The 14,982-nt window shown below is 40.5% G+C and overlaps 1 protein-coding gene across 1 annotated transcript; it reads left to right on the top strand.

The window, feature by feature from the left end:
- The first annotated feature begins 2,560 nt into the window (after positions 1 to 2,560).
- On the top strand, positions 2,561 to 14,712 carry casc3 (casc3 exon junction complex subunit). The gene is made up of 13 exons (XM_023835798.2): positions 2,561 to 2,834; positions 3,503 to 3,527; positions 3,616 to 3,671; positions 4,058 to 4,273; positions 5,664 to 5,815; positions 6,040 to 6,216; positions 7,573 to 8,414; positions 9,068 to 9,129; positions 9,310 to 9,418; positions 9,624 to 9,740; positions 10,191 to 10,396; positions 11,333 to 11,455; positions 12,767 to 14,712. Exons 1-13 carry the CDS (start codon positions 2,652 to 2,654, stop codon positions 12,803 to 12,805), a joined length of 2,307 nt encoding a protein of 768 aa, XP_023691566.1. The 5' UTR covers positions 2,561 to 2,651; the 3' UTR covers positions 12,806 to 14,712.
- Positions 14,713 to 14,982: the final 270 nt, after the last annotated feature.

Raw genomic sequence — 14,982 nt, 5'->3', positions numbered from 1 at the left:
GGTTTTCAGGGTTTTTGCTGCATTTGCAGTTGTAAAATGTTAGGAGTTTTGTTTGGGAGGGGCAGGTGGTGTTTGCCATGCTAGAAAGGAAAAAGTCGGTCCTTAATAGACAGTATTAAAAAGGATAAGATTATTCTTTAAAGTACATAGGCTACTTGATTTTTATAGTTGCCGATAATATAACACAGCCAAAATAAAGTCAACAAAAATTGTAATAAATGCCATATTAACCTAATCAAAACGCTTCTCATTTCATTACCAAATAGTTAAGATGAAGATACGGTCGCTGCGTAGATTTTCATCATGATTTTAACAAGCAGATAAATAGTCGTCAGCAGAGCAGTCATACATCCTAGTCTCTCAGACTGTACTTGATAAACCCCTATAGACCATTATGGGTTTTGAATTTGTATTTCCTTATTTATTTCCTTATGTATTTTATCCGTCAGGATAAGCGATTTGATGATGCTCTAAACGTTTAAAACAGTACAACAGTTTACCGCATTTTAAAACAGTTGCACTGTGGGTAGTAATATATCATATAGAGAAAAAAGCAATGCCTAGAACCTTAGACCATGGGATGGTAAGAGGCTCGTTGGTCAACGCTACTTGAAAATCAAGTGCGGTACTATATCAGTAATCTAAACGCTTGGTTTTGGACTGCGGAAGGAAACCAAGGCTACCCGGAGAGATACATAGCCTAGAGAATGTGCAAACAACGTATGCGCAGTGCCGGGGCCGTAATTTGTACTCTTTACAAAATTGCAGTCATGTCAATGCTGCAAACGAAATTGTGTATGACTGAAATTGTATTATTTTTAAACATTATTTTATTTCGTGGTTGTTAGTAACAACGCCGCACTTTAAGAAGGTTTTCATTTCAGTTGTAGTCTAATTTACATACTTTAATCTAAAATCACTCCTTAACGCGCTAGATTAGTCGACAGCGAAATTCATTGAATGTAGTGTGCCAGGGCTAGAGTGCAGTTACACTTGTCGTATCGTCCAGGGCTAAATATAGGCCTACAAAGCGGTATCATCAAATTCTAAGGCAGACTATGGAAAATCTGAATTATTGGAAAGGACACGCCATATTACAATCTATGCATAACTTTATGTAGACTTAGCTTATATTGTATCCCAATAAAATATTAGTATTGCTAAATCAAGGGTGAGATGTTGAATTAAAGTGCAATGTGTGTATGGTGTTATATAAAGCGATTATCTGGTGTGGGTGGATTGTGTAATTCCATCCATCATAACTGCTTATGCAGTTCAGTGTCCCGGTGAGCCTGGAGCCTGTCCCAGGATGATCAGGGCACGAAGCAGAGGACATCCTGTTTGAGATGCCAGTTCATTGCAGGGAACACATACACACAAGACTGTGAAATAGTTATAAGGGATATTTTTATTATGAAAAGAGTTGAATATAAAGAAAATAAAATCCAAATAACTGAATGATATATATGCATGAAATGAACAAGCCGTTGTTCAGGTGTTCCTAATAATGTGGCCTCTGTGACAAAGATGGATAGGATGCCAGTCTTCACAGTGCACAAGGGGGGTGGGGGTCGGGGGGACAGTGAGATATGCAAATTATGTCTAAACTGAGGTGCGAGTATGTGTGAAGTCTTAGCACTACCCCCAGAGTCACTGTGCAGCACTATCAGTTTTATAATTATTAAAAAAACAACAACTTGGTTTTACGTCAATCATTACACAACACTGAAGACACACGGAGTGGACATAATGAAAACACCACCCAATGCATTAATATATGTTCTCAAGTGTGTGCAGTTGTATATTAGATGATTTTTCAAGAAGAAAATCCTCGACTTCTTTGGTGGACAAATTAGCTTTACATTTTGCACTCTTTATGAATGTTTAGGTCTCGTGTTTGGGAAGGTCATGGAAGAAATTCTACTTTAGCATGAGGTGTATGAACCCACCCTTGAATATGTTTGGCAGTGTATGAGGACATGTGGAATATGAGGACAACATGGAACAACAGTGTTTAACATTAGATGAGAGACATTGTTTAAAGGCATCCTTAAATTCTCTCCAAATATAAACTCAGAAAAGGTATCTAAGATCATATTAATTTTTTGTATTTGATCATTGGTTTTTGATACAAAGATCTCTCACAGGCAGTCCTATTATAAATTGGATCTTCGTGAAGCACACCACATACAGTTTATGTTATGATTCTTACTGTGGTAACTTAAGTCGCTGCTGTTTGGCGACTATCTATCCTGTCCTTGAAGTTAAAATCAATGTTATTCGTGACTAATTCATTTTCTACTACTAGTGCAAAAAATAAAATACAGTAATCAAAACTTAATATTCCCCACATACATAAGCTAGCAGTTAAATATTTAAAATCACAGAAAAAAAGAAGGGAAAATCATTTAAAGCTGTTTTTTTCCTTAAATGTATTTCTTGTAATGAACATTAGACGGGCAATTTGTTGACGAGCATGTGGCTTTTTCAGACGTTTATCTCCATTGGTCTCGCAGCACCTCGTTTTAATTGGCTACTTCTCGGCCTGCGTCTCCCGGAGAGCAGCACAGATCCTTCACTTTCGGATTCAACTAGAACTCCCATGGTGCTGTGCGGTGCCTGGGATTTTTTTCAATCATCTGATTTCCAAGATGGCGGACAGGAGGCGACGGAAGCGCGCGTCTCAGGATAGCGAAGAAGAGGACGAGTCTGGTTCGAGTACCGAAAGCGGGGGCTTGGGTTCTGCTCCGGGAAAAGCTACCGTGAATGATCTCGAATCTGCTGCGTTACCCAGTCCCCGCATTCGGTCTAAAAGCGAAGAGGAGTCCGAGTGTGTGAGTGACCATATTCCTTCGTTTTTTGGGGCAGGACACTTGCCTCGCTACCTCCTCTTCCACAGGCCTCGTGGTATCATCATTTCATACACGACATATTTAACGGGGGAAACGACTTGTAGAAAGAAGCCAAACTAACTTCGTATGTAGAGAAAATCGTGAGTCTGGTTCTCCAGCTTGCCGAGTTATTAGCCGAGTCTATAAAAGATTGAGGGGGTCAACTGAAACATGTTTTTTGCTTAAAATATTTTAAGCCAGATAAGTTTGTCATGAATAATCGTCGTTAATGAGCAGAAAACTTGATGGTTTGGTAGTATAATTCCGCCTTCTGTCATTTTTCGCCTGTGCTATGAGGACCGACTGCGGTCTGTGTTGCCTCTGGTGTACACTAGTCTGATATGCAAATTGTACTCATATTAATAAGCTATATTGTGGATGGCTTTCACGAGAAGTTAGGAGACCGGAATTACCACGTTAAATGGGTCATGTCAATAGCTAAAGAAATGAAAATATTTTATTTCCCAATATGCCGCTTTTGTGTTACCCTGCGACCTTGATTAAAGAAACTGTTTTGCACAGTACAACAGGCATCGTAGTCTAATGGCCAACCTAATGTTACTGTGTTGGCTGTAGCCTTAATCTAGTATTTGTTTGTATTTTTGATCCAGGAGAGTGAGGATGGCATTGGAGAGGGTAAGTATGATGATACTGATTTGTGTTTGCAAAAACCACAATTGAGAAGGGCACAAATTACTGATTCATCTGTGGATGTTCATTCCAGCTGTGTTGTCAGACTACGACAGTGCAGATCCAGAAGAAAACTGTTCTCAATCTGAGGTAACTAGGCTAAATGTTGGCGTAAGACCAGTATATACTAAAGTGTAATATGTTAAGCCAGATATGAACCTGGGAGTCTGCTAAAATGTATCACTTCTGAAATACAAGACTATTTTTGTGTTGTGTTCATCAAGGGAACTCCTGGCCTCATGACCAGCTAGCCTGGATCATTCAGTTCAGCGATTGTTTAAAGGATGCTGTTGGGTTTTTGTGGAAAACCTGCATTGAAGTTAATCTTATTGCCTAAACCATGTATAAATTAAGCTTTCAAAAACAGTCTAATAAATATGATACACCACTCCTGTTTGGGAGTAATGTGATACATGCACTGTGTTATAGTAGTATGAGGCGGTGTATATGCTGGAAAAATTTGTCCTCTTTCTCAGGGTGAAGAGGAAGATATTGCTGGAAAGCAGTTCAGTGATGAAGGTTCCAAGCCCCATGCTGAGGAAAAATCTTCAGATGATAAACCCTGTGCAGAGCTGTTGGAGCAGGTCGTAGTTGTGGACCAGGGGGAAGATGACGAGGAAGACCGGGATAAAGACGCGAAGACAGAAGACAGAGGGAACCTAGCTGGCGAGAGACAGAGTGGAGATGGACAGGCATGTTGGCTGTTCTTTCTTGTCCTAAAACTGTCTTTTTTGAAGCACTAGTCTGGAGTTTTCACAAATTAGTTTTGCGTATGTGTTTTCATTGATAATTTATACACAAGACATTAAGTGCCAAGGTACGTTTCTTGGTAGGGCTTGGTGATTATGGCAAAATACTTGATCAACAATTTCTTTCATATCAGTTGACATTGATAATTATCCCAAATCATTGATCATTATTTCTAGTAATAAGTCATTATTTCTTTACTTCAGGACTGCATTTATGCTTAAGAATTCCCTTAGGATTCCCCTTATACAGAGTCCCCTTAAATAGAACATGAAAAAGATGACAAATTGAATGCACTGCAAACTGAAATTTGATTTTTATTTTATTACTAGTATCATTAGTAATATGCCGACAGTCCTCCTTTATCTTCTTTGACTGCTTTGCTAGGTGGTTTGACATTGCTGGTAGAGTTTCTACTCACCTCGTATTGAAAAATAAAATGTTTTTGATGTGACTGAATGTTGCAGCACTAATTGTTTTTGTCTGTGACTGTAAGTGCTTGCATTCTGTTTGTTCTGCTGGATGGCAATGCCCGGGAGTGGTGAATAAATTAATAGTATTTTCAGTTTTAGTTGGCACAAGTTTTTGGCAGAAATTACAACACCCAGCACCAGCCTGTTGCGTGTTGTAGGTTTCTTTAAATTGCCAAAGTGCTGCCACACCACTGTCTCTACCTTTTTCTATCCACAATATCTATACAATAGTATGTGGGGTACTCCGCTAGCTCCGTAAACTTTGCTGTGCGTTTGTTGCGCATTGGTTGTCCATTATCAAAACACTGATTGATTGGAATTACATTCGTTTCTGTGATGTGGTCGACTGATGTGTGTTATCAAGCAATGTTCCTTATCCACAGTATGTGGGAATTTCTTGTTTTATCATTGTTTTATATAACGATAGAATGAAAGCTGCTGTGGTGATTAAAATAAGTTTATTCTCACTCTAGGTCTGAATGGACGTCTTGCACAGTTTACAGACAGCGATGTTCTGATATCGGTTAGACTTAAAAAAAGCTGTTTATGACCCAGGGAGGGAACACTGTTGGGGTTTGTTCATGCAACCAAAATGAGCATATTCGTTAAGTGTTTTCCTGGCAGTTTGTATTTAATGCATTTAAGTGATGCTGTGTGAAATTTTATCAAAGAATTTTGTTATTGATATTGTTGAAGTGTGTATTGCAATACATATTGCTTTCTCTTTATCACCCAGGCCTACTTTATAGTTTTAATGAGAAAAGCAGAATGCCATTCACTGGCCCTATAATATGTTAACATTATAAAGTAAATAAGTATTAACTGATTAATGAGACGTCTTTTGGTTTACCTCAAATTTCAGGAAAGCACTGATGACCCAGAGAATAAGACGAGGGGAAAGGCAAGCAAGAAGCTGGATGATGATGAGGATCGCAAGAACCCAGCCTACATTCCTCGGAAGGGGCTTTTCTTTGAACATGATGTAAGAGGGCAAGCCCATGCCGATGACATACGGTAAGTTTGATAGCTGATGTTTAGAGAACAGAAGATGAAAACATGACTTGCATCACGTGGAAGCAGAGAATAGAATTGCTTTGTAGTACCAAGGAAATGGTACTGGCTGGCAAGGCAGACTGTCATAGGTGAATCCTTCAATATCACGGTATGACGAAGATTTTGATTTTTCTGTGGCATTTTCTTAAGCATTTAAACCCCGCCCCTTCTGTTTCTTTCCATAGGCCAAAAACTCGGCACAGGAAGCTTTGGAAGGATGAAGGTCGCTGGGAGCATGATAAGTTTCGAGAGGATGAACAAGCCCCTAAGTCTCGGGAGGAGCTGATTGCCATGTATGGCTATGACATTCGCAATGCTAATGGCCCCAGTGATGGTCGACTTTACCGTGCCCGCAAGCCAAGGTACTCGTCTAATACCGTCCCCGTCAGGGGATGTTGGGGTGAAAATATGATGATTTTAAGAATGTATTCAGTCTTCTAAAACATCACATCAAGTGTCTTTTTCAGAGCTATGTTTAATGCATTGATTTTCTGACTTCTGTTAGAAACATAAGAAGCGGTGTTAGAAAACAGGAGTTAATGCACACTTACTGGCTCATTCATATGCATAGACACATTTTACTAGACACAATCAGGTCAATGAGCATAAACGTGGTATTTCCTTTAGAAGCTGCTGTCTTCTGTTTTGGGTCCTTAGAATTCTCAGTTGATTTTTTCCCTGTTGATTTAGCCCATCCATCTTGTTGCTGATTGTCATCTTTTTCTCTTACCTTCTGCTTTTCCAAGCATTTTGGTCGTTTCCAGAGCAATGGGTCGTCTTATAATATGCCCAGGATAAGAGTGTTTCTGTCTGGGCATTCATGTTGTAATCTTTAAGAGGACAGTAAAATTTTCTGATTTACTCATCCTGGTTTTTCATTATGGTATATAGTGTTCCTTGGCCATGCATGAATCCTCCTCATGCATCAGGTATTTCGTTTTAAGGTTCTCATTCTTTCTTCATTTTTGGAATATAATCAAGCTCTTCCACTCTGTAGGTCCCCATTTTCCAAAATTGTTTACATTCATTTGGTAAACGCTATTATTTTCTTTGTGATGCCCTCTATCCCTGCGGATTTCCATTTCCCTGTTGATCTCGGGGCTAATCTGAAATCTTCTTCCTTTTGCTGGTTCTTCTATTTGTCTGACCTTGTTAAATATTTTTGTGTTTCTTGCCCTTGAGGTCTTCCTTGTCCTTCACTAGGCTGGAACTTAATCGCACAGATCATCTTATACTGCAGCCATAGTATGTCCATGCTTATTTTCAACTTCAGTTTGTCGTTTTTATATTTTGACTTAAGTCATATGACCAACCATTTGTTTGCTTTGCTCTGTTTAATTTATTCATCTTCAGTAATCCCAGTCCAAATAGTTTATAAGAAGCATGGATTTTTCAATATCTAACAAGGCACATTAGTCACACAAGTAGTTTAGTAAGTGGTTCGGCACAGGTAGACGGCTTGGCAAAAAGAAAGTCAAAAATCATTTTCATGGTGAATAGTAAACAACTCTTGATTCTTTTCAGTCTAGTCACTGTGTCATTCTTCAAAAAGAATCCTAATGAAAAATATTTTTGAAGGATTTCTGTGAATGAAACGATTCTTGGTATTTCCAGATCATTGATGCCGCTAATGCATTGGCCCTGGCCAAGAATTATATACTCCTAACACCCTACTTGGTGTCTGGCACGGTGTAACTTTCCTGCTACACTCCTTGCAGGTACAGCACCTCTCCGAGCAGAGTGAAGCGGTGGCGGAATGGCGAGAAGCCAAATCGCACATCTTGGCCCAACGGTGGAAGCAGCACGAACTCCGCAGCCAACACATCGCACTCATCTGCCCAACCGACTCCATCTGCACCCCATCCATCACGGTTTCACAGTGGCGGTGGAAGAACTGTTTCACACAGCCAGTCCCGCAGCTTTCATGGCAGTCGACCCCTCGCAGCCTCGTACCGTGATAATCGCGTAAATTATAAAGCATGTGAGGAGAATCACTCCCAGCAACACAATCAAGGAGCGTTTGGCCGGGGGGGCTATGTGCATCATGAGAGTGAACGGGGCTCTGGACAGCCAGCTAGGAATATTGAGGCGGAGTGCAGTCCGTCAGTGTTGGTGGAGGAAGAACTGTACCATGAGGATGAGGAGCAGCCAAAGCCGCAGCCTGGCTACTATAACAAGCAATCTGAGAGCGCTTCTCGTGATAGCCCTCAGCCCCGTCGGCAGGAGGAGCCGCTGTCGGAGGCCGCTCTTCCCAGAGATGCCTCTCCTGCCGCCCCAGAAAGAACAGTGGAAAGGAAATCGTACTCCCTGGCCCGCAGGACTCGCAACAAGCTTACGGATTTAAGCAAACAGGCTTCTTTAGATGACGCTGCTCCCCAGGCTCCATCTGCCCCCCAGCAAGCCCTGCCTTCCGTCAAGAGTGAAAACTGGGAACCTCCTGCAGATCGTTCTGGTGTTCAGAGTGGGCTGTCAGGCCTCGATCAGGACCTGGCCAGGCTCAGCCTGGCTGGACAAAACTGGGCCCAGAGCCCTCCTTCATACTTGCGTGCAGAGATGAGGGGTAAGATTATTTTTCTTTTATGTTTTCCTCCTCCCCTGTCCTGCCTTTGTACTGACCTACCCCATTGTAAAATGTTTTATGGGGCTTTGCAGGTATTTGATGAGAGATGTCTAGCTTTTTAGCATTGACCATTATTTACACTAAGCCCTAAATTGGTTTTAAGCTTATGTTTACCTCGTGCTCGGTTATGTATTTTTTTCAAAATACCAAGCTTTTACTTGGATCACTTTGCCAACTAACTTTACTCAAATGAAGCAGTCCTACAGATATAAATTGTAACCCTTCCCTCAATTGTAAGGTGCTTTGGACGAGTGTCATGTAAAATGTAAATAACACATGCATACACACTTGGTTACAGACATGGAAATGCATAACATGGTCTGGTCTTGGAGGTGGTATTAAAGATATGAAAAGATCTAATAGACCTGAAGCCATTGCACAATTGTATTTAGCATTACAGATATATCAGAAGACTAACCACTGGTTCATTTATGCACTTGAAACATTCCGACCCCCCTTCGATTTTAATGCTTGCTGTGCTGGATCAGTTTAAGTAACACTTTATGGAGGTAACCTTTAGAATCAAAGCTCGAAAAAACAGGGTCATTTTCATTTGTTTAAATGCAGGAATGTAAGTTCCTCTTTCTCGGCAGGTATTCATAATTCCATGCACATGCCCGGTGGGCCTCCCCAGTTTGGCCGCTTAGAGGAAATTGTGAGTGTGACCCGGACACCCTTACCCATATTTCTGCTGGTTGTCAGTCCATCATAAGATGGCGATGATAGCCGTTATAAACCCATAGTTATATATTTTAGTTGTGGTTATGGGAATAGGGGTAAAATGCTTAATGTCCATGTTTACAGCAGAGAGCTTCCCTTGTTCTCTTGTCTTCAGGGTGTTGGTGGTGGCCGTGCGAAGCGGTATTCCTCTCAGCGGCAAAGACCTGTCCCTGAACCAGCCCCGATGCACATCGGCATAATGGAAGGTCACTACTACGACCCCAGTGAGTGCAGTGCTGCTAGAAGCCCGCGTTATACAGGTTCCTCCTGCGTTGACCAAGTCACTTTTCATATCCTTGTATACTGGTGTAGTATTTGCACTAAATGCTTGTCACTTATAGAATGGGACCTGAAGGAGATACTCATGCTTTATGTTCGAAACATCGTGTCCTGTAAGCAGGAAAAATAAAGTTTCTTCCTTTGCTGCAGTGTCTTTTCAAGGACCAATATACACACACAGCGAGAGCCCCACACCGTTGCCTCCGCAGGGCATGCTGGTTCAACCCGAGATGCACCTCCCACACCCAGCTCATCCTGGCCATCCAGGTCAGTATATCTGTTGCTGGAATTGTTGCTTTGAGTGTCTGCCAGTAGTATATGAGAGCTTCCCATTTGTCAATACCCTGAATGTGCATGATGGCATTAAGTTTAACTATTTGAATAACTGAGTATTGAGACTCATTTTCGCAGTGGCATTAGCAAAGCTAACTGTAAACTTAACCAACATTCCTAAGTAATCTTTCACTTTTCCTTGTGTAGTAATGTTATTTGCAGTAAGTAAGTCTCGGTGTCTTGAGTGTTATGAATGGTAATTCATGTATTTAGAAGTTTTTGACGGTCATTGTATTTTAATATTTTTAACTGAAATAAAGTACTCGTGTCTTCATTAAGTTCATTGAAGGGTGCTGTGTTGCAAGCAAGGTGTTCTGTCTGCACTTATTGTCATTTGTGCCTTTTTTTTAAAAAAATGTATTTCACCCTTCCGATTTTCTTCAGGACTGCACCCTCATCAGTCTGGTGCCGCCATCCCTAACCCTGCCATGTATGCGGGGCCCCCCGTCTCCATGCCCCCCGGGCAGCCGCCCCCTCAGCAGCTGATGGCTCCTCCGTTCTACCCACCACCTGGAGTCATGACTTTTGGAAACACAAACTTTCCCTACCCTGCTGGTGCTACCCTTCCACCAATGTACCCAAACCCTCAAGTACGTCTGTCTGACTGCTGCCAATTGATCAGTCAAGCAATATGCTGTCTGTAAAATCTGGCATTTGAAAGGGGGATATTGCCAGTGTTGCTGCATTACATTTCTCCAGATCCGGGTGTTGTGCAGCAGTGATCTCCAAAGAAATGTCTTCAGTTGCACACCTGATTAGGTTAAGGACAGTGATTATGAATTTTACTTCTGCCACTAATATGAGCACTAATATATGTTCTGTCAATTCAACGTCTGCTTCTGGCAACCATACAGAAGGCACCTCTCCAGAATATTTTTCTCTGGGCTTTCAGACTTTCCGAGGACATTGTTCATTGAACATGATTGAGTCCACCCACCTTGTTGTTGGTTGTCCTCTTCCTCTTCTGCTTTAACCTGCTTTCAACATGTTAGTTGCCTCAAATTATTTTGCTCAGATGTAAATCTGACATTGGGTTGGTTTTTATACCATTGCCCCTTAGAATTGTTTCACCTCTTTGCCTCTAAAGCCCTGAAAGATGAGGAATTGGAATATTGAAGATTAAATCTTTTTATTGCCAAATTTTGTGTTTCAGTAATATCTCTATAGAATGTGTTGTACATTTTTCAGACTAAACTCTTGCTTGATGACTATAAATTATGGGAATGTAGCCCAAACATACAGAAGGTAACTTGCTGGTATTTTATTTTGTGCCTCTTTGCGTACAACTTTTTTTTTGAGAATTATGGTGATGTCTGGCCCAAGAATGCCAGAGCATGCAGTGGCAGATATCTTTATTCATCTGTTACGCAGCATTGGATGAATCTAGTTTCGGCTAACTAATGCCTAAGTGAACATGAGTGGTATAAAAATCTAAGGCTAGAAGCACATCAGTTGTGAGATTCGGTTTCCCCAGTTCAGTGTACTGCATGGCTTTAATCCTCACTGTCATTTTGTTTCTCTTGCAGGCACAGGCCCAGGTTTATGGTGGAGTTACATATTATGATACTATGCAACAACAAGCTCAGCCCAAGCCTTCCCCTCCACGCCGCTCCTCCCAGCCAGTCACTATCAAACCCCCACCCCCTGAGGTATAAAGGATATGGATATACCGTTACCTGCTTGTTTGGGCTTTCATGTTGTAAAATTAGTGATTGTGGGAGAAGTCTGTCTTACTTGTATGACAGTAGAGGTACCTAAACATTTCCCTTTGTATTCAGTCTTTTGAAGGCCTCAGCTCAATTGAGTTTGGTGGGGTTTTTTTTTTATTATTGAGAACACACAATTTGATCAGACCTTTTTTTTTCTGCAGACTAATACCAAAGTTGGTCTGACATTGTACATGCAATGCTTTTATATGAACTAGTAGACTGTAGAGGCAGAATTTGATTCCATTTCACACAGTTATTGCAAATGATTAAGATGAAATTTATCCAATTTTATTTGTATGTTATTTATCCAATCCGTGACATGTTTATAATTCATTATTAACTGCCCACGTGGCCAGTGGTGGCTTGATGGTTAAGGAAGCGCACTTGTAATAGAAAGATTGCAGGTTCGAATCCCCGACCAGCAAAGCACCACTGAGGTACCCTGAGCAAGGTACCGCCCCCAAGTACTGCTCCCTGGGCGCTGAATTAGCTGCCCCCTGCTATGTCACGAAAGTCACATATGGGTCAAGTGCAGAGGACACATTTTGTTGTTGCGCACTGTGTGCTTCGGTGTGTTGACAATGACCACTGATCTCTAAATTCTAATTCTAAAATTCTAAATTCTAATTAAATCGGGCCAGCAGTTAGATCTTTTGTTTTCTACAGAAAAAAATGTTACTCTGCTAATGAGCACTGGCAAGTTTCTCCACCAGCACTGGAGATATTAGACAAAAGTATATTGGTTATCCGAATCTTCTGACAAATATGGAGACACAAGCAAAAAGCTATTCATTGATGCATTAAATGTAATTTCAGGTACAAAAATAATTCCATCTGCTCAATTTTATCTCCGCTACTTTTCTCTCTTCCCCGCACTTCTGTGTAACTTCTAAGTGAACGCTGTGCTTGTGCTCAACCAATCAGCAACCTATCGCTGTACGCACCTCCCCAGTAGTTTGTGTTTGAACTAAAAGTACCTGGTCTGGAGCAGGGACTGAAAAGGGGTTCTTGTTGTGCCTCCGAGGAATTACAATCAGGCAGAATTTCTGCAACGTGAACACAAAAGTTCCTGGTTCTGGAAAAAGGCTCAGGTTCCTGAAAAGTTCCTGCGGTGTTTTCACCCTTTGTAACTATTCACTTTGAACCTTTTTTATGAGAGTGATGCGGTATACACCATTTTGCACCATTCGTCCTTAGTGTCTCCCGGATCCCAAAATCTTCTAATCCTTACTTTTTTTTTTTTCTTTCCAGGGAGAGAAGAATGGAAAGGAAAAGGACAAAAGTAGTTAGTTGAATGAATCACTATATAAGGACCAGCAAAATGTGTGGAAGAATTTAGGGAGTGCATGATACACATTTGAACTAAGGAAGTGTGTAATAAACAGGAATTTACTGAAAAACACCCAATGGTGCAGTACTTTTTTTTGTTCTGTTCTGCCCCTGCCATGTCTTTAATCCATCTGAATGATATGGATGTGTATTGTAGTGGTGCTGTCCAGTTATGAAGCTGAAAAGTAGTAAAATAATTGCACTCAAGGCCCTTTTTTGACTTATTCTCTTGCCTCGGGAATATTAGAATTTATAGTGTCTGACCTACAGCTTCTTTTTAAATGGAAATGCTGTAATTGAATTTTAAATCAGACTCTTGTATTTGGTAGGAGGAGGAGAGTTCTGTGTTAAGGTTTTGCTTGAGCATAGTGACCACAGGTCTTGTAGATTTCTAGGTTATTATGGTGGAATTGAAGAATGTGACCTTCATGCAGAGCAATGGAATGTATAGCCAGTATTTTTTTTTCTATTGATCCTTTCAGTTGGGGTAACAAAGTGAGACCTTAGTTTACCAGTTTGAGTGGCATAATGCAGAATGCTCTATGCTGGGGTTGTTGTCAGCAAAGTCCAGCTGTAGTGTTGCGTCAGATTGCATATTAATGAGATTTAAGGCTGCACCTCAGTTGTTAGCTAAAGGATTTGCAAGGGACAAATTACAATTTAATACATATTAATTTAAGACCGTTTGTTACCATCTCTGAAACAAGCTTGGGCCACTTTAAAATGTGAAGGAATCGTTTCATTGAATTTGATTTCTCTAGGAAGATCATTGGACGTCACTTGACGCATGGGGCCAGACTCCCTTGACTGAAAGGTTTGATTAATTGTACTACAGTTTCTTTCAAGTTGAAAGCATGGAATTTGGATGTTTTTACAATTACATTCCATCACAAATTTGTACTTGTGGTTTGGGAAACGTTGCCTTTCAGTTACACTTTGTTCTCAGATTAAACGTTAGGTTGTTGTTTCTGTCTTGCCATGTACTGTGAGGAAATGAGTTTTGCATTCTCTAAATGTTTGTACCCTCTTACATGCCATGCCTCCCTCTCCACTCTTCACTAGAAACCACTTTTAAATCTGCAGAACATTTTTTATATATATATATCTGACAGTAATGGATAGAACAGTTATTGGAATAAAGTACTGTAGCAATGTTGATGGTGCTTGCTAATTGGACACATATTGTTTGTTTCTGCATAGCCATATAAGTGTACCATCAGCTCATTAACGCATTTGTGAATAACATGTTAATTTTGCCTAAAACTGGCTGATATTTATTCTGCAGGGAAATAAGTTTTGTGCATAAATATATCTGTATACAGACCTGTGGTGCAGCACCAAGGAATTAAGTTGGCTTATATTCTATGGCGCACAATGATATTGATTCACTGTGTCGGCTAGTATGATGAAATTGTGCTTTTATTTTTGTTTCCTCTGCGGAATGCTTTCTTTTTAATTAAATACAATTAAACTTAATTCCAGAGTGTCAGTGTTGAAAGGCCTTGATGCAGTGAACGATATTATGATCGGTTAAGGCAAAGTCTATTTAATCATTCAATAATGTACAACACTTGCATGCTTGAATAAATACATAGACTTCAACTCAACAATTAAACCAGTCATTTCCTTTTATTTTGGTGGGCAGAAGTGTGATCTGTAATTTTATTACTGTTTTTGTTAAAGAGGTGAACGTTATAATAAAGCAGTGTACCTTCTCTGCCTTAATTGTCTTCTTGGTTTTACATGTAATTTAACTTTCTGTAGACCAGTTAACACTGTGAGGGCTTGTTGATTATTGCTGTGTGGATTTGTAAATTTAGGTTTTTGTCTGTGGCGCTGGTGGAAAATTAAATTTGAGTGAAAATGTCTGCGCGTGTGTCTGTTTTCTAACTCTGGCTACAACCACCTGACATCCAACTTAGTATGGTGTAATTTAAATAGTAGATATTTTTGATGTTCTGGTGCAGGAGGTATGCGTGCATATGTGAAGCTCAATCAGAAGACTGACAATTTGGTTTGATTTGAATGTGCTTAACTGGCAACAGATGGCAGCATTGTGAAACTTGTAGTAGATAACCACCCCACAGTTTGTCTTGCGGCATTACAGGTAAACACTGGCATAAGTGACACAGACGGGA

The sequence above is a fragment of the Paramormyrops kingsleyae genome, chromosome 5 (assembly GCF_048594095.1).
Source record: "Paramormyrops kingsleyae isolate MSU_618 chromosome 5, PKINGS_0.4, whole genome shotgun sequence".
Lineage (NCBI taxonomy): Eukaryota > Metazoa > Chordata > Actinopteri > Osteoglossiformes > Mormyridae > Paramormyrops > Paramormyrops kingsleyae.
The sequence above is the reverse complement of the archived record's forward strand: the minus strand, read 5'-3'. Positions and strand labels throughout refer to the sequence as shown.

Coding starts and splice junctions, on each gene's coding strand:
- casc3 (XM_023835798.2), top strand. CDS start 2,652: ATGGCGGACAGGAGGCGACGGAAGCGCGCGTCTCAGGATAGCGAAGAA. Junction 4,274..5,663: donor GACAGAGTGGAGATGGACAG/GCATGTTGGCTG, acceptor CTCAAATTTCAG/GAAAGCACTGATGACCCAGA. Junction 6,217..7,572: donor TACCGTGCCCGCAAGCCAAG/GTACTCGTCTAA, acceptor CACTCCTTGCAG/GTACAGCACCTCTCCGAGCA.